The sequence below is a fragment of the Ailuropoda melanoleuca genome, chromosome 3 (genome assembly GCF_002007445.2).
Source record: "Ailuropoda melanoleuca isolate Jingjing chromosome 3, ASM200744v2, whole genome shotgun sequence".
In the NCBI taxonomy this organism is placed as follows: domain Eukaryota; kingdom Metazoa; phylum Chordata; class Mammalia; order Carnivora; family Ursidae; genus Ailuropoda; species Ailuropoda melanoleuca.
Genome location: NC_048220.1, coordinates 33,824,143 through 33,846,098, shown reverse-complemented (window position 1 = coordinate 33,846,098; position 21,956 = coordinate 33,824,143). Strand labels below are relative to the sequence as shown.

Genomic DNA, 21,956 nt, shown 5'->3' with positions numbered 1-21,956 from the left:
CATCACCACCACTTGTCCCAGGGAAGGTGCATTCCAAGGGACAGTCCAGGGACACGCTATGGTGTGTCTGTGTGCCAGCCCGGGTAGAAGACCTAGAAATCCATTTCACAACCGGTAGCTCTTACAATCTTGCCCCAGTGGAAAAACACATGAGGCTTTTGGGCTCCTGTCACACCACACTTGCCTAAAGCAGCACGCTCTTTCTGCTGTTCTGCATCCAGGCACTATGCCAAGTGCTCGACACGAAAGATCCATCTCCTCTCCCCTCCAAGGTAGGTACTCCATTTGGCAGCTAAGGTAAATGAAGCTTGGAAGGAGGCAGGCCACCCGTCCAGGGCTTCGTAACTTAGAAGCAACAGAGCTGCGGTTCAGCCCAGGCCTGCTGAGCTTGGAACCCCTGTCCTCTTAGGCATGGCACCATGGACGGGGGTTCTGGGGCGCGTCCAGCGTGAGGTTCAGTGAAAGGAGTCACACTCAGGAACAGACTCTGGGTTCCCTCCAGCCTCTCTTCTCCCGGCCTCGGAGCCCACACGGGCACGCAGCATGCTTCCGCCACCTTCCATCCCGGTTGTAATGCAGGTGGTTTTAGCTTTCGGTTTCTCCCAAGTCGGCAGTTTTCTTCTTTTTTTTTTTTTTTTTTTTTTTAAAGTTTTTTTTTTTTTTTTTTTTTTTTTTTTTTTTTTTTAAAGATTTTATTTATTTATTCGACAGAGATAGAGACAGCCAGCGAGAGAGGGAACACAAGCAGGGGGAGTGGGAGAGGAAGAGGCAGGCTCATAGTGGAAGAGCCTGATGTGGGGTTCGATCCCATAACGCCGGGATCACGCCCTGAGCCGAAGGCAGACGCTTAACCGCTGTGCCACCCAGGTGCCCCGGCAGTTTTCTTCTGAACTCTCCCTCGGTCTCGTTCCTTTACCTCTTTCCCAGGATGCAGATCCTGGCTTCAGTCACTCTCTGGCCTGCATTCTCCCAGGCGAACAGCGCTGTGCCAGGTACCGTGTGGAAGCGTATGCTTGGTTCCGTGCAGACATGCTCCTAGCTGCGCATGTTGTAACACAAAACTCCTTCTGCACGGGACACCTCATACAGCTGTAGAACTTACAAGAAGGGTCAGTTGCTCTTGCCTGTAGCGCTGTAACCCCAGGTGTTCTGAGGAAATCTGTACTAGAGAAAATATGGGCTGCAAGTGATGTGTCAAAAAACACAAAACAAAACAAAACAATGAAATGGGGGGAGGGCGGTAGTGTGATCCAGTAAGAGCTGAAAGCAGGACAAAAGCAGTTGGTTCTCCGCCAGGGGCAAGTCAGGCCCCCCCCACCAGGGCACAGTTGGCAATTTCTGAAGCCATTTTGGGCTATCCCGTCTGGGACTAGGGGACTTCGTGGGCAGAGGCCAGGGATGCTCTAAACACCCAACAGTGCCCCGCAACACAGCATGGTCCGTCCCCAAATTCACTAGTGCAAAAGCTGAGAAACCTGGACTCCTAAAGGAGAGTGATTTTTTTCTGCCTGAGGACTTCTCAGCACCTTTAATAGGCTGATTGCATTGTCAACCCCTAGAACTGAGTAGGAGTTTCTCAAGCTCTTTTGCCCTCAGAATCCGGTACCCCTGATATATTCCTGAGTGTTCCACGGAAGTCACCTCAGGAGGGCTAGCCTAGAGGACGGGGTGTTGGTAGAAGAAAATTGAAAGACAAGACCACTGGAATTCACTGATACTATGATCTGAGAGGTGGAAGGCACCTGGTAGACGATCATACCTCCTTCATATGACACAAGAAAACAGGTCCAGAGAGCCGACGGTGGTCCCGCCATTGAAATGAGAGGCAGGTCAGAGGTTAAAAGCACAGCCTGGCAATAGACCAAGTTAAAACACTTGCTCTGACTCCTGTGAGCAGTAGAACCCGTGTCTGAGTTGACTGACTAGACCAATTTGTCCAAAAGGGAAATAATACCTGTGACTGTTGAGTAAGTTACTATGTGCAAAGCACACAGTGTAATTGTTCAACAGCTAGTAAGTATTATTAGGAGTCACTAATTTGCGTCCAGCCTGGAGTCCAGCATAGCATCCACAACTCCCAGCTGATCGTCTTTCCAGTGTCCCAAGAAGGGCACATGGGAAGGTGAGGAGCAGAGGCACAGAAGCGGGCATCAGAGGTACATCTAGAACATGGGGAGCCCACTCTGACTCGGTTGTTTGATCAGAGAACTGACAGTGCCAGAGCAAGGGAAGGCCTGCTTGTGGAGACAGTGTAACGGGGAGGCGGGCAGATGGTCCTTTGAAAGCCCGCAGCTACTCCTCACTAACTCTACCATCCCGAGCTCCGCCTAGCTTGGTCTGTCTCATCTTTAAGCAAGGACAGCGAGAGTACCACCCTGGTAAGTGTGAGCATGAATGGGATCATTGTGCAAAGCACGAGGACCAAGAAATCACAGATATCATGACTGCCGTTAGTGCTGTCCTTGGGGTCTGAGACACACGCTCCCTGCCAGCAAATCTAACGCATCCCCAGGGCCTCGGTCTGGGCTGTTAGGATTTTCATCCCGAGTCCTTCCTCGCACAGGGAGCAAAGCTTGTCTTCTGTCAAAGATCTCTTCTTTTCTCCCCCTAATGATTTTATTTTCTAGAAGCTAGTTGGAAACCATGTAGGTCAGCAGGATTGTTAATGCTAAGCCAAGGGTTTCCAAGAGAAATACCCAGGCACTCGATCTTTTTTGTACCACGTCTTTAGTAAATTACATGGAACACACAGTGATATTCTGTTTGTATTCCCCTACCTGGTTCCCCAGCACCTTTCTTTCCCTCTGATAATGCAGTAAAAATCTCACTTACTCACATCTGTAATTAAATGTGTGTGATTGGTTAACGTTTCTCATTTCCTCTGGCCTGTGAGTTCCATGAGAGTAGGACTGGATCTTGCTGCTGGTGTCCTTGGTACATAGGACAGGGCCTGGCACGTGTCTGTCCAAAAACAAATACTTTGAATGTTCTCGGTCACGTACTAGGTGTTCTGCGTGTGTGTGCATGTGTGTAAAAGACACTTACATAGCTGGGAAGGGATTGTTCAGGCTGAATTAGTGAAAACTTTGACTTACGGATGACTTCCTATGGACTGTATCTATTCCTACTTTTCAAGGGATTGAGACAAATTCGAGGCGAATAGAGCATTGCTTAGATATGTTCCTTTCAGGACCTACTGAGTTAAGTATTTTTCTGTAAAATTTAAAATGATTTGTCAATATGCATTCATCTAACATATTTAGTGAGCGTGTCCTGTGTTTGAGGGGATACAGCAGGGCAGAACAAAAATTCCTCCCCTCCTAGAGTTTGCATCTAAGGAGACACAAAATATATTAAAAGCCAATGCATAGAAACTGGAGGAGAGGGGCAGTGGGAGGAAAGTTGTCTCGCTGCTGACAGGCAGGAATCCAGGGTTGAGAGATGGCCTGAAGGTCCGGGCTTATTGTGATATGAGGGTCTGGAGTCATACAAAGTCCTGAGGTCCCCAACCTATGGCTGCTGGTGATGGTGTAAGGCTTAAACTCATGGGCCCTTGGTGTGGAAACTGTGCTCCTTACATGTTTGAAATGAGTTGATTCTTTCGAGGACTTCAGTGCAATAAAAAGGATAGAGTGGGAGCAGTCACCATTAAGCCTTTCCACTCACTGTCATCTAATTAATACACAATAACAAATATTTAGTGTGATGACCAGGGGGAAAAGAACCTTCCAGCTTTGTGATTCCATGATTCTATGTAGACTTCGCGCTGGTTACCTTTTCACAGCTATGCAAATAAGGTCTTGGACCTGATACAGGGTGGAACTGCATCATGTTCAGAATAAGGACTTTGAGGTCCGTTGGCTCTGAGTGCCAAATGCAGCTCTGCCTCAGTCAGGCTCTGTTGTCCTCAGGCGACAAAACCTCTCTGTGCCCTAGTATTTCACATCTGTGAGATAAAGAATCGTTCCTATGTGAGAAGATTAGTGTAAGGATTAAATGAGATTAAACACGTAAAGCACAGGGCCTGGAACATAGGAAGCTTCCCATAAACAGTAATTATCAATACTATGAAATGTTGCTGCTGAATGAATGAAAGAAGTCACAGAGTTGCTATTAAGACTTGGATAGGCATAGACATGGAATAGGCTGCAAAGTGCTATGCTGGCCAGTCCATTGCCTGTAACCTGCCCTCTGCGTCTTACATAATAATTAGTGTGGGCTGATGAAAGAATTGTCTTCTTTCATTTCCCCCCCATCATCCGGGGCTGTCATTTTCAGGCTTTACAAGGTTGCTACGCTAGCATCCCGATATACCATGTATACAGAGAACGGATTGCTAGGTAGAACCTTGTAAACATTCTTCATGTCGCTGAAATAGCCCGCAAGTCCTATAGTCCTCAGTCCCCAAGTCTCAGTCTGGGATAAAACAGGATTGGCCGATACAGAACCAGTGCATGCTAATGAGGATAAAAATAGCTCCTGACATTTATTGAGAACCTACAACGTGCCAATCATATGTTCCAAGCAATATGCGTCCCCCTTCTGCAGCTGGGAAAACTGAATCTCGGAGTAGTAAATAAAATGTGAACAGCTGGTAAGTGAGAGGCAAAAGCTGATGGATTGCAGAGGGCAGTGCGCTGATCCCTCCCCGTTTACTGCAGGTGCGTCAGGTGGAGATGACCACCCTCCAGGGCTCCCACTTGTCTGGTCTGTTGAGAGGTTTGCATGGGGCTTGCCCAGAGTTTCTAAGTCCCAAGCCCTAATGAGATTCCCTGGAGCAGAAACTAATGTGAAAATCTAGTTCTCGACTATGAGGACACCAGTCAGAGTCCAGGGGCCTTCCTGAGTGCTTGATGAAAGTCCAAGAGATTTTTCTGTGTCAGTGGGTTTAATTCTCAAGTTCAGTGCTGATTGATGACAGGTTTTTGAGCTGCTCTTAAATGGTGAGGCGACAGTATTTTGGTTTGGCTCAGAGTTTAATTCAGCAAGGTTTGAAAGCAACTCATTATAGCCTTAGGTTTTCTGCATGGAATTTGATACTGACTCTGGGTGTACTGAGCAGGCAGGAAAGAGAAATCTCTGGAGGCTGTGTTAACTTGCAGATTGGTGTTCCGTTTAGCCTAAAATTGTGATACAAACGCTTGGTAAGTGGAACCAACTCAATTATCATTGTTATAGGTGAAAAGTAAGTATGGACAAATGCATATAACTCCCCATCACACATGCTGAGCCCCCAGATGGCAAAGAATTCATTGGCTGGTCTAGCTTTGGTTCTAATCACACAACACGTTTATTGAACATTTGTGTGCAAGACTTTCAGTACAAAGAAAAACCAGAAAGAAGCTGACAGTGCAGTTGAGATAAAAACAAACGCAAGGATTGTTAAATCATAATGTGAGAGTACCTGAGGTCCTATTAAATAAGTGGGCCAGACCAAGTGTGGGCAGCTTCCACAAAATGATCGTCGAAGGCTAAGATAGAAGAGAAAGATGAGGCCTGTGAGTCCCTCAGAATTTGAGTCAATGAAGGCAGAACAATCAGGCATAGAAAGGAAAGGTTAAGATATACTAAGCTGTATTCTAGACATTCAATTTGTACCAGAGAAGTTCAAAAGCCAAGTGGGGAGACATAGCACGGCAGCTTCTCATGGGATCTATTGTCCCACTGGGGAGGCTTACATTCATCTCTCTAAGTGGAAGAGGAACGGCTGGAGCTACTGAGAGCCTGGACCAGCGTAAATGGACAGTATACACAAAAGAAAGACGTGACTGAGGCTCAGCCAGGTGACTGTTAAAAACTGTGACCTAGAGATACGCGAATAAATGTCCACACACAAGCGTGTGCGTGCATATTCATAGCAGCACTGTCCGTAATAGCCGCAAAGCAGAAACCCAGGTGTTTATCAGGCGATTACTCGATAAGCCCAATGTGGTACATCCGTATAATGGGTTGTTACTCATCCGTAAAAAGGAATGAAGAAGTGCTGGTATCTATCACAGCGCGGATGAACCGTGGAAACAGGATGCGGACGGAAGGCAGCCAGTCAAGGAAAGCTCTATCTATCTATGTCCTACAGTTCCATCCGTGGGCAGTTTCCAGGTCAGGCAATTTCATAAAGCAAGAAAACAGATTAGTCATTTCCTAGGGCTGCAGGAGTAGGGAATGAGGGGTAACTATAAATGGGTATGGAATTTGGGGGGAGGGGGTGTCAGTTGATGAGAAAGTTTGAAATTTTGACAGTGGTGATGCTTATACAATTATGTGATTATACGGAAAACTACCAGGGAACTATAAACTTCAAATGAGCAGATTTTATGCTATGTAATTTTATATCTCAAAAAAGCCATCAACACATTTTTTAAGCATCTCAAAGTGTTGATAGGAGCAGTGACACACACAGACCAGGGGAATTACGAAATGGTTACATCGACTCGGAGCTTGGCAAGGCTCTGTGCCAGATCTCTGGACGGTACAGGTCCCAGCTGGGTCCTTCTCTGAAACAAAATACAGAACACCCGGTGACCGCTTTCTCTACTTCCAGGTTCTCAGTAACTCCTTTATGTCCCTCAGATTCTACTCCAAGTTAGACTGTTGGCTCCCTAGTTCGTTGCTAAGGATGTGCTAATTTTGTCTTGTTTTGCTTCTGTTCTGTAGTTTTTGAAGAGCCTGAAGATCCAAGCAACAGGTCGTTCTTCTCTGAAATTATCTCTTCGATTTCGGATGTGAAGTTCAGCCACAGTGGGAGGTACATCATGACCAGAGACTATCTGACCGTTAAAGTCTGGGATCTCAACATGGAGAACCGCCCCATTGAGACTTACCAGGTACGGACCACCATCCACCCACAGGCACATAAGGCACTTCCTTTGCTGGCCTCCGCAGCAGCTTCCGTCCGCAAAGGCTTATGGTGCACGAGAGTAGGAGAGCGTACATCGTCATAGCACAGCTATTCAGTACAGTGGTCTAGTCTGTAAGTGCCGGGGGATATCCGACAAGGGTACGTAAGGAGGAGCTTGAATTTAATGTGGGGTGGATACTGTAGGTAGGAAGGTACACAAGACACACTCCTGCTCTCCCAGAGCTGGCTGACTGGTGGAGAAGCCTGATGATGAACCGGGGGTCGAGTAGGCGGTGAGGCTAGAGATGGTACGGGGTGCTTGGGAGCACGTGCAGGGAGGGTCAGCCTGCTGAGAAGAGAACCAAAGGCTGAGCCCTGACTGCCAGGAACTAGCCAGAAGGATAGTGTGTTCATAGGTGCTGTGTTGAGAAAGGAGTTCTTTGTATATTAAATGTAGAACATGGGCGGAAGAGTCTAGAAATGTAGGCTCTGGTAAAGAAAGATCAGTTATTTTGTCTTCAGGCTGAGTGCAGTGGAAAACCTTCAAGGGTTTTCCACTGGAAATGACAGGAGGAGATGATGGCGACTGGCGCTAGAATGGTGGCAAGCAGATAGAGGTAGGAGGAGAGTCTGTGAGATGCACTTGCTGATTCCATGTGGAGGGAAGAAGAGTCAAGGAGACTGTACAGGTCGTAGGCTTAAGCATTGGCTAAATGCTCGATAGATTTATGGACAAAGGAAAAGGCAGTGTTTAGAACAGAATGGCTTTTTTTTTTTTTTTAGAAGATGGAAGGCTAGACTTTGAGGTAGAAAGGAGTTGAAGCAGCTCATTTCAGGTAAGAGCACAATAGAAGCAAAGAAGCGGGGGTGAAACTGGTGTTTTTAAAAGATATTTGGGGTTAGATTAAAAGAGGTGTGAAAATCCTAGACAGGGGATTTAACTTACATATTCTTTCACAATTTGACATGATTCAGATACCGTACTATGCACCGAGGTCTACATTACTGTATTCACCACTCTCTCATCACTGACTAACATTCTGGTTGTGCTGGGGAGGAGAGACTAGAGGGGGAGCTGGGATGAGATAGAACAGTTAACAAGTTATTGCAACATGCTGGCAAGGGCAGCTAGCGCAGGATTGGACAACAAACTGGATGTGTGATGTAAGAGCAAAAGCAGCACCAGGCATCATTCCAAGGTTTCTATCCTGAGTAATTAGGAAAATGGTGCCATCTTATGTAGATGACGGAATCAAGATTTAGTTTGGGACCCGCAGGACCAAGTAAACACCCAAAACTTCCAAGTAGACAGATCAGTTTGATCTGGGTTTACCTTAGCTTTGTTTACAGGGTGGGAAGAGGAAAAGTGCGAGTACTGTTCTAGGAGCCCAGTAAAGAGACTACTGCGAGGAGGAGGAATCGCCAACTGCCAAGTGCTGCTGCTGAATCAAGTAGGAAAGGATTGAAAATTGGCCATTGGATTTAGTAGTGAGAAGACAGGTGTAGGTGAAGGGGGTTAATGAAGGTCTGAGTGGAGTGGGTTTCGAGAGAGACTATAAACAGAAGTGTGAGTGTAATGAGTACAGGCAGCTCTCCCAAGAAATTTTAGTCTAAAGGGCAACAGCGAAATGGGGGTGGTAGCAGGAATGGGATACAGGCATAAGGAAGTTATCACAGCATGTTTTATGCTGAGGGGGGAATAAGCCAGGAGAGAAAGAACAATTCAAGCAGCTGACTCCTTGAAGGAAGCCAGAAGGAACCGAGTCTGCTGCAGAAGGCTGCAGATGGGAAGATGGACGACTCATCCATCAAAGGCAGGCAAGAAGTGTAAAGAGCTATGGATGCATTGTGTTGGGAGCCATAGCTGGTCTCTTCTTGTTGCTGCTGTTTTCTCATAAAATAAGAAGCAAGCTCATTAGCTGAGGGAGAAGGAAAACTATAAAACACTCATCTAAGAGAGAGGCGGGGTTGCTCAGGGATCCAGTTGAGGACAATGGAAGGAGAGAGATACTTATGGTGTGACTGTAATGATGGACCACTGAACCTCGGGTAGATGAGGAGGGAAAGAAGACAGAAAAGTGGATTTGAAGAATTGATGGAATCAAGATAGTAAAGGGAGTGAACTGAAAAGATAGGAGGCAGCAAAAGTGCAGTACTTGTCAAACAGGTGTAATTAGGGTCGTGGCAAGTCTCATCATGTGACCAAGGAAGCAAAGGACAAAACACATCGAAAATCATGAGGCCAAGTAACTGAGAGACCAGAGTAATGATTCACGAAGAATGATGGCAGGGGATCGGGGTGCCAGAATTGCTTCGAGGCATGTAGCAGAGGGACTCAGAACCATTGCTGACTGTAACAAGGCAGTCAACAGGGAGTTGAGTGGGTGACATGACTTCAAAGGAGCTGAGGGCTTTAGAACAGGAATCCTGGTCTGGAGCAGCAAGGAGCCCACCTACCCCACTTTGACACATGAGTAGCCATAGGACAAGCCAATCTTACAGAAGAAATTCAGAGAGAAGTTGGAGGACCCCAAGGACTTTGACCAACCGTGAGTAATGCAGGGTGCTGTGAGAAGGTTTTGGGGCCAGAATTCAAGAGGACAGAGGTGGTTGAGATAGTCTGTGGTTGCAATGAGGTTGCGGCCTGCCCTATATATCTGGGGTCTTCCTGTCCCCCAGATCCTGCCAGACTTCAGGGCCCCACTTCACAGCACCTGCCTCCAGGCTCTCACCTTCACGTTCAGCCCAGGGTTAAGCCAACTCGAGTGTCCTCTTCCAGCTGCACCCACATCTCGTGTTACAGAGGGCAGTGACAGCTAGCAGCTGCACGTGGGTGGTATGGACAGAGTTGTGGCCTGCTGGCGAGCCTGGATGAGAGAAAACTGGATTTCGTCCCTTCAGAGGCAGGAGCAATTAGTACTTTCATTTTAAAGAACAACGTTAAGAGCAAAGCTTGTTTTAGAACCCAGTGAGCTAGCTGTGACACAGAATGATCCACATTTTAAGAGCGTGATTCTCAAAGCAAGTTCAGCTAGTGGCAGCTGTGCAAGTGCTCTTTGTCAAATGCTTTGAGGTCGGTCTCATAGCACACATATTGCAATGAAATATTACAGAAGTTTAACTTTAGATAACATATTTCAAAACAATTCCAATTAATATACTATACCCAAAATGGTAACATACTATATAAAAATGGCAAACTCTGACTGAATTTCTAGAACACTGTTGAAAAAGACGGTGAAGGCTTGCCCAATGGGAAATAATTCCATCACCAGTTACTAGTTACTAATGCCTTCCCTGGGGAGGGAAGTGAGTAACGTTCCCGCCATGTATTTTCATGCACACGTCAGCTGGTCTCCAGCATCTTTCCAGGAGTAAGAAACTGTAGACTTCGGTATCATTAGCTGTTTGTTTCCAAGCTCTCCTACAGAACAGCGGCTGGCAAACGGTGGCTGGTGGGCCAAATCCAGTCCCCATCTGTTTTAGTAAACAGTTTTACTGAGACACAGGCACACCTGATCATGGGTACACGGTTGCTTTCACACTACAAGGGCAGAGTTGGACAGGTGTGACAGAGCTGATACAGCCCACGGCTTAAAATATCTGCTATGTGACTCTTTACAAGAGAAGTCTGTCGACCCCTGAAATCTAAGAACTGACCGAGTTCACCTCACTGGGCTTCACGAGCAGTCCCTTTACCTACAACACCAGGCTTCCACGAGTTCATGGTGGGAGGCTCAGTTTAGTGTCAAGAAGGCCATACACAATAGGAACATGGACAACAAATATTTGGAACATGAAGAAAAAAGCATCAGACTGGGTGAGTTTTAAGTTTTCTCTTGCTCTGTGTTCTAGGTGTTTCTAATCAATGTATCTTACCTTATTCTCTCCTCCAACAGCGATAGGTCCATCTTCTTTGCCTAAGGTTTTGTTTTTTGTTTGAGCAATAGAACATAAACGTAACATATACCTTCATAGACAGTGTTCTTTTTCTTTAGATGATGTCAGGTCAAGACAGCAGGAGCACCCCGAAATTTAGCTGCTGGGGAGGAGAAAATACTGCTTCAGACCGGATTCTCCTTTAGATCCCTCCTGACTTTTGTCTTTCAAGAATTATTTGTAGAGTTCTTGGCAATGTGGTTCCTACTAATGAACCCACACTTCCAAAACACACGTGTGTTGATACTTACTATTCACCTGTGAAGTTTCTGTAAGACAAAATGCCAAAGGTCAAAGTTTGTACATCAAGAAAAGTTTGTGAAGAACAGAGGCTGAGCCAAAAAAAAAAAAAAAATGACCTATCCATTTCTTCAAATTTTATAATTCCTTGACCATTATAGGGTCTGAGGGGTTCAGCATCACAGAAAGCTGCTTAACCATTTGTTTTCAAAACCAGTTTCTCCCTTCCCAAACACATCCATGCCTTGCCTGAAAAGTGCTCCATACCAGACCAGAGGAATGAGGAGGGGAAAGGGAAGGTTGCAAATAAGGACTATTTGGATCATTTTTTTCCTCCAAAAAGTAGGAGAGCTGGAGTACAGGCAGGTCTTTTGTTACACTGTCCGGATACTGCCTTTTTGTATATATACAAATTGAAGTTGGTGACAGCCCTGCAGGGAGCTAGTCTTCCAGGACCATTTTTCCAACAGCATTTGCTCACGTCATGTCTGTGTGTCACCTTTACCATTTTCGAGCTGCTTCATTATTATCTGTTATGACAATCTGTGATGAGGGATCTTTGACATTACTATTTTAACTGTGTTGGGGCGCCACAAATGGTGCCCCTAGAAGATGGTGAGCTTAAACACTGTATGTTGCGTGTTCTGCCTGCTCCACCAGCTGCTGCTTCCCCCATCCCTCTCTCCTTCTCCTCCGTACTCCCTGGACACAACCATATTGAAATTAGGCCAGTTGATAACCCTCCCCCGGCTTCAAAGTGTTCCCGTGTAAGAAAGAGTCACACATCTCTCACCTGAAATCAAAAGCTAGAAGTGATTAAGCCCAGTGAGGAAGACGTGTAAAAAAACAAAGTAGGCTGAAAGCGTGGCCTCTTGTGCCCAACTACCAAGTTGTGAATGTAAAGGAAAAGTTCTTGAAGGGAATTAAAAGTGTGACCCTAGCGAACAAACAAATGATGAGAACGTGAAACAGCCTTATTGCTGATCTGGAGAAAATCTGGTCCGGAGAGATCAAACCAACCCCAATATCCCCTTAAGCCAAAGCATAATCCAGAGCAAGGCCCTCGCTCTCTTCTATTCTCTGAAGGCTGGAGAGGTGAGGAGGCTGCAGGAGAAAATCTAAAGCTAGGAGAGGTTCCATTTATAGAGCGGTCATAAGGTTCAAGGAAAGAAGCCATCTCCAAAACATGAAAGCAGAAGAAAAGATCCCGAAGATCTAGCTGAGACAATCCATGAAGGCAGCTGCACGAAGCAACAGATTTTCAATGTGGACAAAAGAGCCTTCTCTTGGAGAAAGACGCCATCGAGGAGTCTCATAGCTAGAGAGGGGAAGTCAGGGCCTGGCTTCAAAGCCTCAGAGGACAGGCTGACTGTCTCGTAAAGAGCAAATGCAGCTGGTGACTAGGTTGAAGCCAAAGCTCACTCACCATCCGGAAAGTCCTAGGGCCCCCAAGACACACGCACAGTCTACTCTGTGCTCTGTAAACGGCACAACGAAGCCTGGCTGACCGCACTCTGCTTGCAACATGGCTTACTGAAGCCCACGGTTGAGACCTACTAAGAAAAACAGATTCCTTTCAAAGTACTACTGCTCACTGACGACACACCTGGTCACCCAAGGGCTCTGATGCGGACGGACAATGAGATTCACGTTGTTTTCATGTCTGCTAACACAACAGAAAGAAATAGAAAGGGTTTGCCGAACAATGGTCAGGATCAAGAATTAGTCCCCTTTTTGCCCACAGACTCTCTTGTGCTTCTTTGCTCAAAAACTTGTAACGATCACTAGACCCGCAGCCCTGCAAACAGAAATGGCCTTCTACCTTGGACTTGTGCGCTTGCAATGTGCCCAAAAGACAGCAGGAGAGGAAGGGAACGACAAGGAGTTAACGCACAGCAGAGACTTCAAGTGCAGGCCATAAACCTCCCCGCCACGTCCCCTTCTCCATCTAACGGTGCCCCAAGCCCTGCCACAGATGGATTCTCTTGTCACCAGAGCAAGGAGGCAGGTACCCTGACGAGGCCCAAGACTCGTTTAGGAACAGTTATTTGCGGAGTTAGAAACACTTGCTCTGTCCAAATGACTCAGACAGCTTTTCAGTCCCCAAAACATCTCAGGGAACATAGGGTAAATGGCCCAACCATGCCGACTGGTCTCACATAAAATTCCCATCGGACAACTTCATGGGGCCCCAGAGCCTTCCAGCCATGCCGCATTGATTACCCAGCACCCCTTGCCCTTCCTCACTCTCAGCTGGGAACTTGGCTGCTTATTTCACTGAAAAATAGAAACAGGAGAGAATTGCCCGTACTCCAGGACTGCAGCCTTGACCTCAGAGTCTCCTCGACAGCGCCACCTGCACAGACCGCTCCAAGTTATCACGCCCAATATTCGACATGGCAAAGTCCATCCTTCCGCTTGCTCAAGAGAAAGACCCAGGAGCCATCTGGACTCCCGTTCTTAGTTTCACGCTTCACAGTTGCCCCATCCACAAATCCTTTCAGTTGTCCCTGCAAACATGCCGAGAAGCTGACCACTTCCTCCCACTGCTCTTGCCCTGCTCCACACCGTCATCTGCCACCAGGCTCTCACTGGCCTCCCTGCCTCTGCTGCCTCACATTTATCACAACACAGCCCAGTGGTCCTTTCTGTGACGTGTCCTCACCTCGCTCAGCATGAAAGGCCCACGTGCAGGCTCACCTGCGCCCACGAGGGGATGAAAGCACACCAGGGCTATTTTGTCCACTGCCTACCCAAGCACAGACCAGGCAGGCCATAAGCACGGGGTGAATTAAAGACCAAACGAATGGTGTCCTCTAATACGTATTTTCAGATCAGTTTAGAAAATGGGACTCTACCACCCACGGGCCCTTCTGCAGGCCACCGGCTACCTAAGCCAGCTGGCTTAATCCATACTTGCCACATAAGCAGCTCACCAATCCAGCGTAACCACCCACGGCTGCAGAGGGCCCAGCCTCGATTCAGACCCAGGCCATCCAATTCAGGGCACACGTACCCTGGAAGGATCAACAGCTCACATCCCAAGAGGAGGTCTTCACAGAAACGAGCATTTTTAGAACAGTAACTGACCCTTTTGATGTGTTTCCCCAACAGGTTCATGACTACCTCCGCAGCAAGCTGTGCTCCCTCTACGAAAATGACTGCATTTTTGATAAATTCGAGTGTGTGTGGAATGGCTCAGACAGGTAAGAGAGGCTCTGTGGCTAGGGAAACTTCCAGAGGTGGGCCCTGTATTTGCCAGGGCCCTGGGCAACTTATCCTAAGCAGGGCACGGCCAAAGGGAGGTGGGGAGCAGGCCCCAGGGCCTGGCAGGAATCCACTGTGTGCGTCCCTGGATTTCCCTTGAGGTCAGGCCTGGAAAGAAGGGAGGGATGCAGTGAGAACCTTGAGTCCTGTTTCAGGACTGGCACAGGTGACCGTGGGACATCAACAAGGAAATCCCATGTTTTACACATCAGATGCCCCCCGAGTTAAGTCAACATGGCCGAAATGAAGAACCCTAATAATGCACCAGCAAATTCCAGCATAAACCGTTCCAATTATTGCAAAGTATGCTTTCTAGATTGAAAATTATCCCTCGACGCTCCTAGTGTAGACCTGGCCAAAGGCCCCGGTGGTTCATTAGCTGAATTCTAGTTGGCCTCATTTATCATATTCCCTCAAAGTGATTTATTATTGTTTTAAGGCCTTTTATTTCAACAATACTTCATATTACCTCTAATAGTTCATTTTTAGTTTGACAAATACAGATGATTCCCCGCCTTCCAGAACATTGTAGAGGCTACCAGGGGCTGACAGTGTTTTGAGGAACGCGACACCAACAGCAGTGCTTAGAAGCACTACCTTGTGTCAGGGCAAGGCACTCAGGGATCGCAGCTTTTCGTAAAAACAAGGGGCTTCTGGCCATTCTGTGGCTTTCTTTGCCAATGAACCAAAATGTGCCTTCCGCTTAGCAGACCCGGAAAGAATGCCCACATGACAGAGGACCCAAGTCCCAGCACCCTGCTGCTACAGGGCCGAGGGAAGGGACCACAGAGCAGCTGTGAGAGAGGAACCGAAGCTCCCAAGGGAGAAAGCAGCCACCCCGGGCCTGTTTCTAATTTTTATTCGTAGTTTATATAAATACATTGATTCATACATAATTTATTCACTTTTTCATTATTAATTCTATTTGTTATTGTCCTAATAACTTACCTTAACCTAGACCCACAAAGTTCGCATTAGTCACCTTCACACACGTCCTGTTATATAATCCCGACCACAAGACGACAAGGTTGTTGTCGTCATCCCCATCATATAGCCGAGTAAGCTGAGGCTCGGCAAGATAAAGTGACCTGCCCCAGCTCATAAGCTAGTACGTAGTAGAGAGAAGTGTAGGAAGTTTTGACTTTGAATCCTAAGATGGACATTCTTTTCATAACCTATTTCTTGCCATAACCAAGAAAATTCTCGGTTCAGATAAGGTTGAGAGTTTGTTTTTTTGTTTGTTTTTTTTTTCCAAACCAACCAACAAAAACCAAAAAACAAGGACTTTCTCTGTTTAAAACCAAGTCGAGTCATGGTGGAGGAAGGCCTTGCGGGTTCATGGGAAGCAGGGAGGCCAGTGGCAGAGGGCAAGGCCCTGGGGTCGGAGGCCTGACTTGGCCACTTTGTCACATGTGACACTGTGCGAGTTACTCACTTTTCCTCAGGTGTAAATCCCCTGTCTGGGATAACGTAAGTCAAAGCGAGATTGCGGGGGTCGAGCACGCAGCGCCCTTCCTGATCAGGTAGCAATGGCTTCTTCCACCACAGAGACAAACACATCTCACCACGTCCAGTGCCTGGGCCAGAGTTACACAAGCAAGCCCTTGACTGATTTGCCTGGCACAGCTGACCCAGCCCCCAAACGCCTGTCCCCCCGGCTGTGGCCCCACGCTCTCCATTTTCCCCGCACCTGCCTGCGCACTCATGCCACGCGAATACAGAGGAGACGCTGTCCTCTCCCATCCTCACCAGCCAGCCAGGGCTTCCTCCACCAATGAGGCCACCCCCCGCACTCCAGCGGCAGCCACTGTGGGATGTTACTAAAGCAGCATGATTCCCCCCACCCCCCTCAGCCTGTCCCTGTGTACAAACTGTCACCAGTAAACCATCAGTCCCTTCCTTCTGGAAGGATCTGGCAGTCACTGCCCTCAGTCAATCGTAAATCTGCCTGAAGGTGGAGAACTCCTATAAAAATGTGGATGCCATCTGTCAATCCACTCGCAACTCTTTCCCCTCCCAAGTTCTTTTAAAATTTGAATTTGCTTACTCTCTTCCTGAGGGAGACCACGATGACATCCATTTTTTAGGTAAGTTTGCTGGCAAGGCTGAATTGAGACCTGGTTCTTAGCTGGGGGAGGACACACCAGGCTGAGTGTGCTGTACTCTCCGCGTTTCTCCCACTGTGCTGGCTGCAGAAAGTCTTAGAGGTCTGGCGGCACAACCCCGCTCCTACAGCCACACTTTCCGTGTATATAACCAGCGTTTTCAAAAGTGTCTCTTTCCAGACTCACAATCCTAAGGGAGGTAGGGCTGGGATCATTAAAACCACGGGACTCAGTCAATGAGCCAAAGAACCAAAAGGGATCTATCAACAGAAGTAAGTAACAAGGAGGAGGATTCTCGTGATCCTGCATTTCCAAAGCAGCCTAAGAGCTTGTTGCTTTTAGTGATTCAAAACCAAGACCATGGTCACACTGTCCAGTCTGTTTGGGTTTTGGGTTTTTAGTAAAACAGGTGGTGCCATAAGCTGGCCATGATCTGGTGTTGTTAGCTCCAGAAAGACACCATGGGGATACGCTCCCGCCTTTCTGCAGAGCCCTCGGTGACTCCCTATTTCCTCTCTACCTTGCAGCGTCATCATGACGGGCTCCTACAATAACTTCTTCAGGATGTTCGACAGAAACACCAAGCGTGACGTCACCCTGGAGGCCTCGAGGGAAAACAGCAAACCCCGGGCTATCCTAAAACCACGGAAAGTGTGCGTGGGGGGCAAGCGGAGAAAAGACGAGATCAGTGTCGACAGTCTGGACTTTAGCAAGAAGATCTTGCATACGGCTTGGCACCCTTCAGAAAATATTATCGCAGTGGCGGCTACAAATAACCTATATATATTCCAGGACAAGGTTAACTAGGAGGACAAGTTGTTACTTACTAATCTCACATACTGAATACTAGTCAGACATGGTTTTAAATGTTTCTTTGGGTCTTCATTGGATGCATTGACATTAATTTCCCTATGCAGAAAACAATTGGAATAGAATTAAAAGGAGTCCAACTTTCCCAGATCCCCAGTTCTAAGAAACTTTTGTCCAACCCAATAGGTTCTGAGACACTTCTGTGTAGAATTGAGAGCTGCCAGCTAACACTAATTCTCCATAGTTGACTTGACTTTCTGATGCTTTTCTTGCCCGGTTTTCTCTGGTGGGTCCAGTGTTTTGTTCCTAGGTGTCTGCTGAGATAAAATGAGGTTGTCTGTAGTATTTAAAGAGAAAAGAGATAAGTTTTTTTTTTAATTAAGCGATTCCATTTGATTGAAAAAATCAACAAAAAAAATAAACACCGTTTACTCTTAGAGAATTTCTTTTTTTTTTTTTTTTTTTGGTGAAAAATCACAAGCAGTCAGCATCTCCCGCCCCTGCCGCACTTTTTATGAACAGTCTCATTTGAAGCCGAGATTTATGTCACGAGGCAGCGAAGGGGACGCAGAATGAGAAGGGAGGGGACACATCAACACTGCTATACTCTTTTTTCTGGAAGCACCATAGAAACAGCCTGAGAATTTGGCCAGGAAACCCCATGAATGCTTCAGGACACATAAAGGGAACACTTTCCACACAGTGCTTCTCAGAGTTAGCTTGGCATGGCCATGTGGGGCCACATTCCATCTGCTGCTTTGTTACTCTTGCTTTTTGTCATTTTAAATGGCTCCATATAATCCTCCACTTACACGTTCGTTGGCTTTTTCTCTTCAACCTTTTCCAGCTTATTTATTCCCTTGACTTCTAAAGGCCGAGTCCTGGTTGTTTATTATCTGGCATTCTCAGTGAAGCAATGGCACCACCCCAGGTTCCCTGAGAAAGGCTGGTCTGTTCCTCTGGGGCGTGTCTCCTTAGCAGCCCCCTTTTCCTGGGTTGGGTAACCGAAAGTCACAATCCATCAATCTCCACTGCAGCTCCGACAGAAATGGCCAATACACATGCTGATTTGTGAAGGTTCAAGTGTTTCTAAAACCCCCCCCCAAGCTCCCCAGCAGGACAAATACACCGAACAGCTCTTTTGCTACAAAAACGGAATGGGGGGAGTCAGGACTCCTCTTTCATGGTATCGTGAAGTCTGCTTGAACCTGTGCAGACTGCCTCATTCTGCCCCCCGATGTTTAGAATTCACACTTGTAAGTTCCAGAAGGTTCTATGTGGCACATCTCTGGGAAGGAGACTCAATGAATTCAAAGGATTTATAAATTTGAAGGGGAGTCAGAGAGGAGGTGGGAGGTACCTGGAAAGCGGGGCCCGGCTTTAGTGTCTCCATACTTGTCATGATGACTCATTCCCCTTAACTTCCATTTCATCAACAGGAAATGACTTGAGATGAGCATGTTTCTTTTAAAGAGAAATTCTCTTTTGATTGGCGTGTTTATTAGAAGTCCCAACTTGCAAGTGTAATTTGCTTGGGAGGAGGGAAAAAATAGTCTAAGAACCCTATTTCCATTCTAAGCTACTATCCATTTAAATAACAACTTCTTGGCAAGGGAATAGCTATCTAGCGTTTAAGGGAGCACCATTCTGTAAGACGCAGCCCAATTTCAGAAACACTGAAGTATGAAAAGCACTTCTCAAACATGAAGAAGCATGTGGACGAAGACGTGACTCTGTTCTCAATGTTTGCCCTCTTCCCTGCAATGAGAGCCTCTCTTCAAGCATCACCCACAAACTGGCCCCAGATGGCAACTCTCTGGGCAGGATTCCTGGCCTGACTGGGGCAATGTTCTTGGAGGAGACCTGAGAGAGGATCAGAAACTTCTCCAGTGTATAGAGAACTGTGATAGCAGGATGGCTGGAAGGACCGATGAGTTACTGTCCAGAGTTTACTATCTACTTCCTTAAGGCCTTTTCTCTGCTCCTCTGAGACTCATCTCTCTCGGTACCAGGCGGGGGGTGGGAGAGATCCCTGTTGCCCATATTTAGGCATCAACCTACCTCTGTGCTCTTACTCACTTAAGTCACCTTTTTTAAAAGCAAGACTTAGTCTCCTCCAAAGAAACAATAATCAGGAAACGTCCGTTTTAGTGGTTTTTTAACCTTAAAATAATCACATAACGAGTGATGTAACAATCGTACCCATGCACCACCTACAATCATTTTGCGAACCCCCAGGAGTATGTTTAACAGACTTAGGGACACTGAGTAACTGGCGTCAGAGAACATTTGGAGGCATCCGAGAGCCCCGGCGGACAATGGTTCTTCACTAAGCGGAGCCAAGAGTGCTCCCCAAACACATACGTGAGCGATTCTGGTCATGGCTTTAAGGGACCCACCGCCCCCTCCCCCCGCTGCAGGCGATCTGTGGACTCCACATAAATTCCCCTAACTACTCCCACACCCTTAGCACATAGACTTATAGTCTGAGATCCAGAGAGTGGGAGGAATTTGCTGAAAATCTCAGAGTTAAGAGCAGACAGCAGCTCTTCGAACAAAGGATGCACCAGAGGAAAACCTCCATGACTCCCAGACTGGCAGAGCAGGGGAGGCGCTAGAGCCTGGTGCTCAGACAGCCATCCCCACCGCCGTGTATCAGCGCAGACCTGCCCTGCGCCAGGTACTGAACTCCGTACTCGACAGTCGCGATTTCCTTCCGCCCCAGCGCCGGAGACGGTCACCATCAACCCAGTCCCTGTTCCAGCCGATGCTAAAAGCTGCTGGAGAGCTGACTAGCCATGTTTTCAACAGTTGGTTGCTTCTCGGAAGCCTGCCCTGCTTGATACTGACGGCCTGCCGCGTGGTAGCAGCCGGCAGCTTACATGGAGCGTGGCGGGGGCGGAGGGGCCAAGGGAGCCACTGCTTCCCGAGCCTTTACTGAAATGATCCAAGGGAAACAGTGCCTGACGTCTAAAAAGCTGGACTTGCACAGACATCTGTGCCTTCTTGTCCGAAGGAGGAGGAGGAACTGGAAGAAACAAAGCACACAGACACGAACGAGCATCAAAGCAGCGGGCTGTACGTAGGTGAGTGGGCAGTAAGAACCCATCTGCTGCTTAAATCCCCCAAGTCTGGCTCCTGTCTTTACTCTGTACTGGGGGGAAACACATCTTTAAACCTCTCATTGATCTCATAATGAACTCAACCCTATCAATGCTTATTATGCAACCGGCCCGTGAAAGGCGGACAGCACTCAGGCGGAGCAAGGATGGCGCTAACGCCCTTTTAGCGGAGCAGCCAATGAAACCAGTCGACTGTCTCCAGTGTATTTCTTTTCAACACCAGGGCCTGTTATACTAAAAGTTGACCCTAACATGCTCAATCGCTGACCAAATGGGAGACCACGATTTCCCTTCCTTCAAACCAGCAGGGCACCTGCCTAAAGCTGCCCTCCTACCCCGCTTCCCCCACTGTGGGTGCATGCTTCTTTGTTCCCTCTGCTGACCGCCTGCTGGCCTCAAGAAAGCCCTAGTAGACTTAATAGCATCACTTTGGGGGTGGCGCTATGGTCCACAGCCAGAATGAGGGAACCCTTCCGAATTTGTCCTCTGCCATTATGGCCAAGTGTAGATGAGGCGGGTGTGTTTTCAACACTACCCCCAAAGACACTGCAATCCACCAGCAGGAAACGTTCGTCACTGCTTTCCAGTGGAAAGGCTTGCGTGGTCATGGAAAGAACGTGGAACTGGGAGACAGGAAATGTGGATCCTGCCCCTGGCTCCCCTGCTAAGTAACTGAGGAACTTAGGCCGGTCACTCAATGTGTACATCAGTCATGTCACCTGTAAAATACTCAGAAAATCATCTGTCCTAGCTCACAGAATTACTATGAGAAGCACAAGAACTGTATTTACTTATAATTGTTTTGATAAATTTAAAGCACGATAAAATAACAACAGGAACCATACTCACTAGAAAACATACTAGTAATTTCTCATTAACTTCCTTCTTTAACCCTGAGATTGATCCCAGTGTCATTTCCATTTTGGAGGTGAGGAAACAGACTCAAGTTATCCACCCAGCCAAGGACACATAGCCAGGAAGAGAGAGACCCAGGACTCCAACCCAACGTATCTGACTCTAAAGCCAGAGCTCTTAAAACACTGTTTCTAATATACGATAGTAGCTAACAGTGACTGAGCACTTCTTATTATGGGCCAGTCTGGTTCATGTATTAATTCATTTACCACTGAAATTCTAGATACGAATACTCATTATTTCCATTTCTAGATAAGGAAGCCGAGAGAGACTGTATAACTTCACTAAGCGTACACAGTTCACAAGCATTCTTATCCTCTATCTCATCTCACATTATAGAGAGATGGAAGTGACTGGTTACAAAGCAAGCCCCGGTCCCGACCCGTAAATTCATCACTGTCAATGACGTAGTGAGTGCCTGGCACGTGTCGCACACGGGGAGGGCTAGGGGCTGGAGGTACTGAGGTGCAGAAGCCACTCGCCCCCACCCTCGAGGAGATGGTAGCCACAGAGGAGCACGTGGGTGTTGTTAACCTATTTATGATACAATGAGGGCTGTGTAAACTGCAGAGATAATACAAACAAGGAAAGAGTTAACGAGGACTGCTAAAAAAACAATTCTTCAGAATACATGACATCTGAGCAGAGTCTTAAAGTGGTTCGGTCAACAGTCAAAGCACAATATGGCATTTCCAGCACAGAAAACAACGTACGTGAGGT

The 21,956-nt window shown here is 47.2% G+C and overlaps 1 protein-coding gene across 7 annotated transcripts in view; it reads left to right on the top strand.

Annotated features, from left to right (window-relative positions):
- PPP2R2B (protein phosphatase 2 regulatory subunit Bbeta) overlaps positions 1-17,636 on the top strand; it is a 453,368-nt gene extending 435,732 nt beyond the window's left edge. For all 7 annotated transcript variants that reach the window (XM_034656222.1, XM_034656221.1, XM_034656220.1 and 4 more), the window contains 3 exons: positions 6,655-6,824; positions 14,132-14,223; positions 16,917-17,636. In XM_034656222.1, coding sequence (XP_034512113.1) covers positions 6,655-6,824; positions 14,132-14,223; positions 16,917-17,196 — 542 coding nt within the window. In that variant the 3' untranslated portion in view covers positions 17,197-17,636. The remainder of the gene's footprint in view (positions 1-6,654; positions 6,825-14,131; positions 14,224-16,916) is intronic.
- Positions 17,637-21,956: the final 4,320 nt, after the last annotated feature.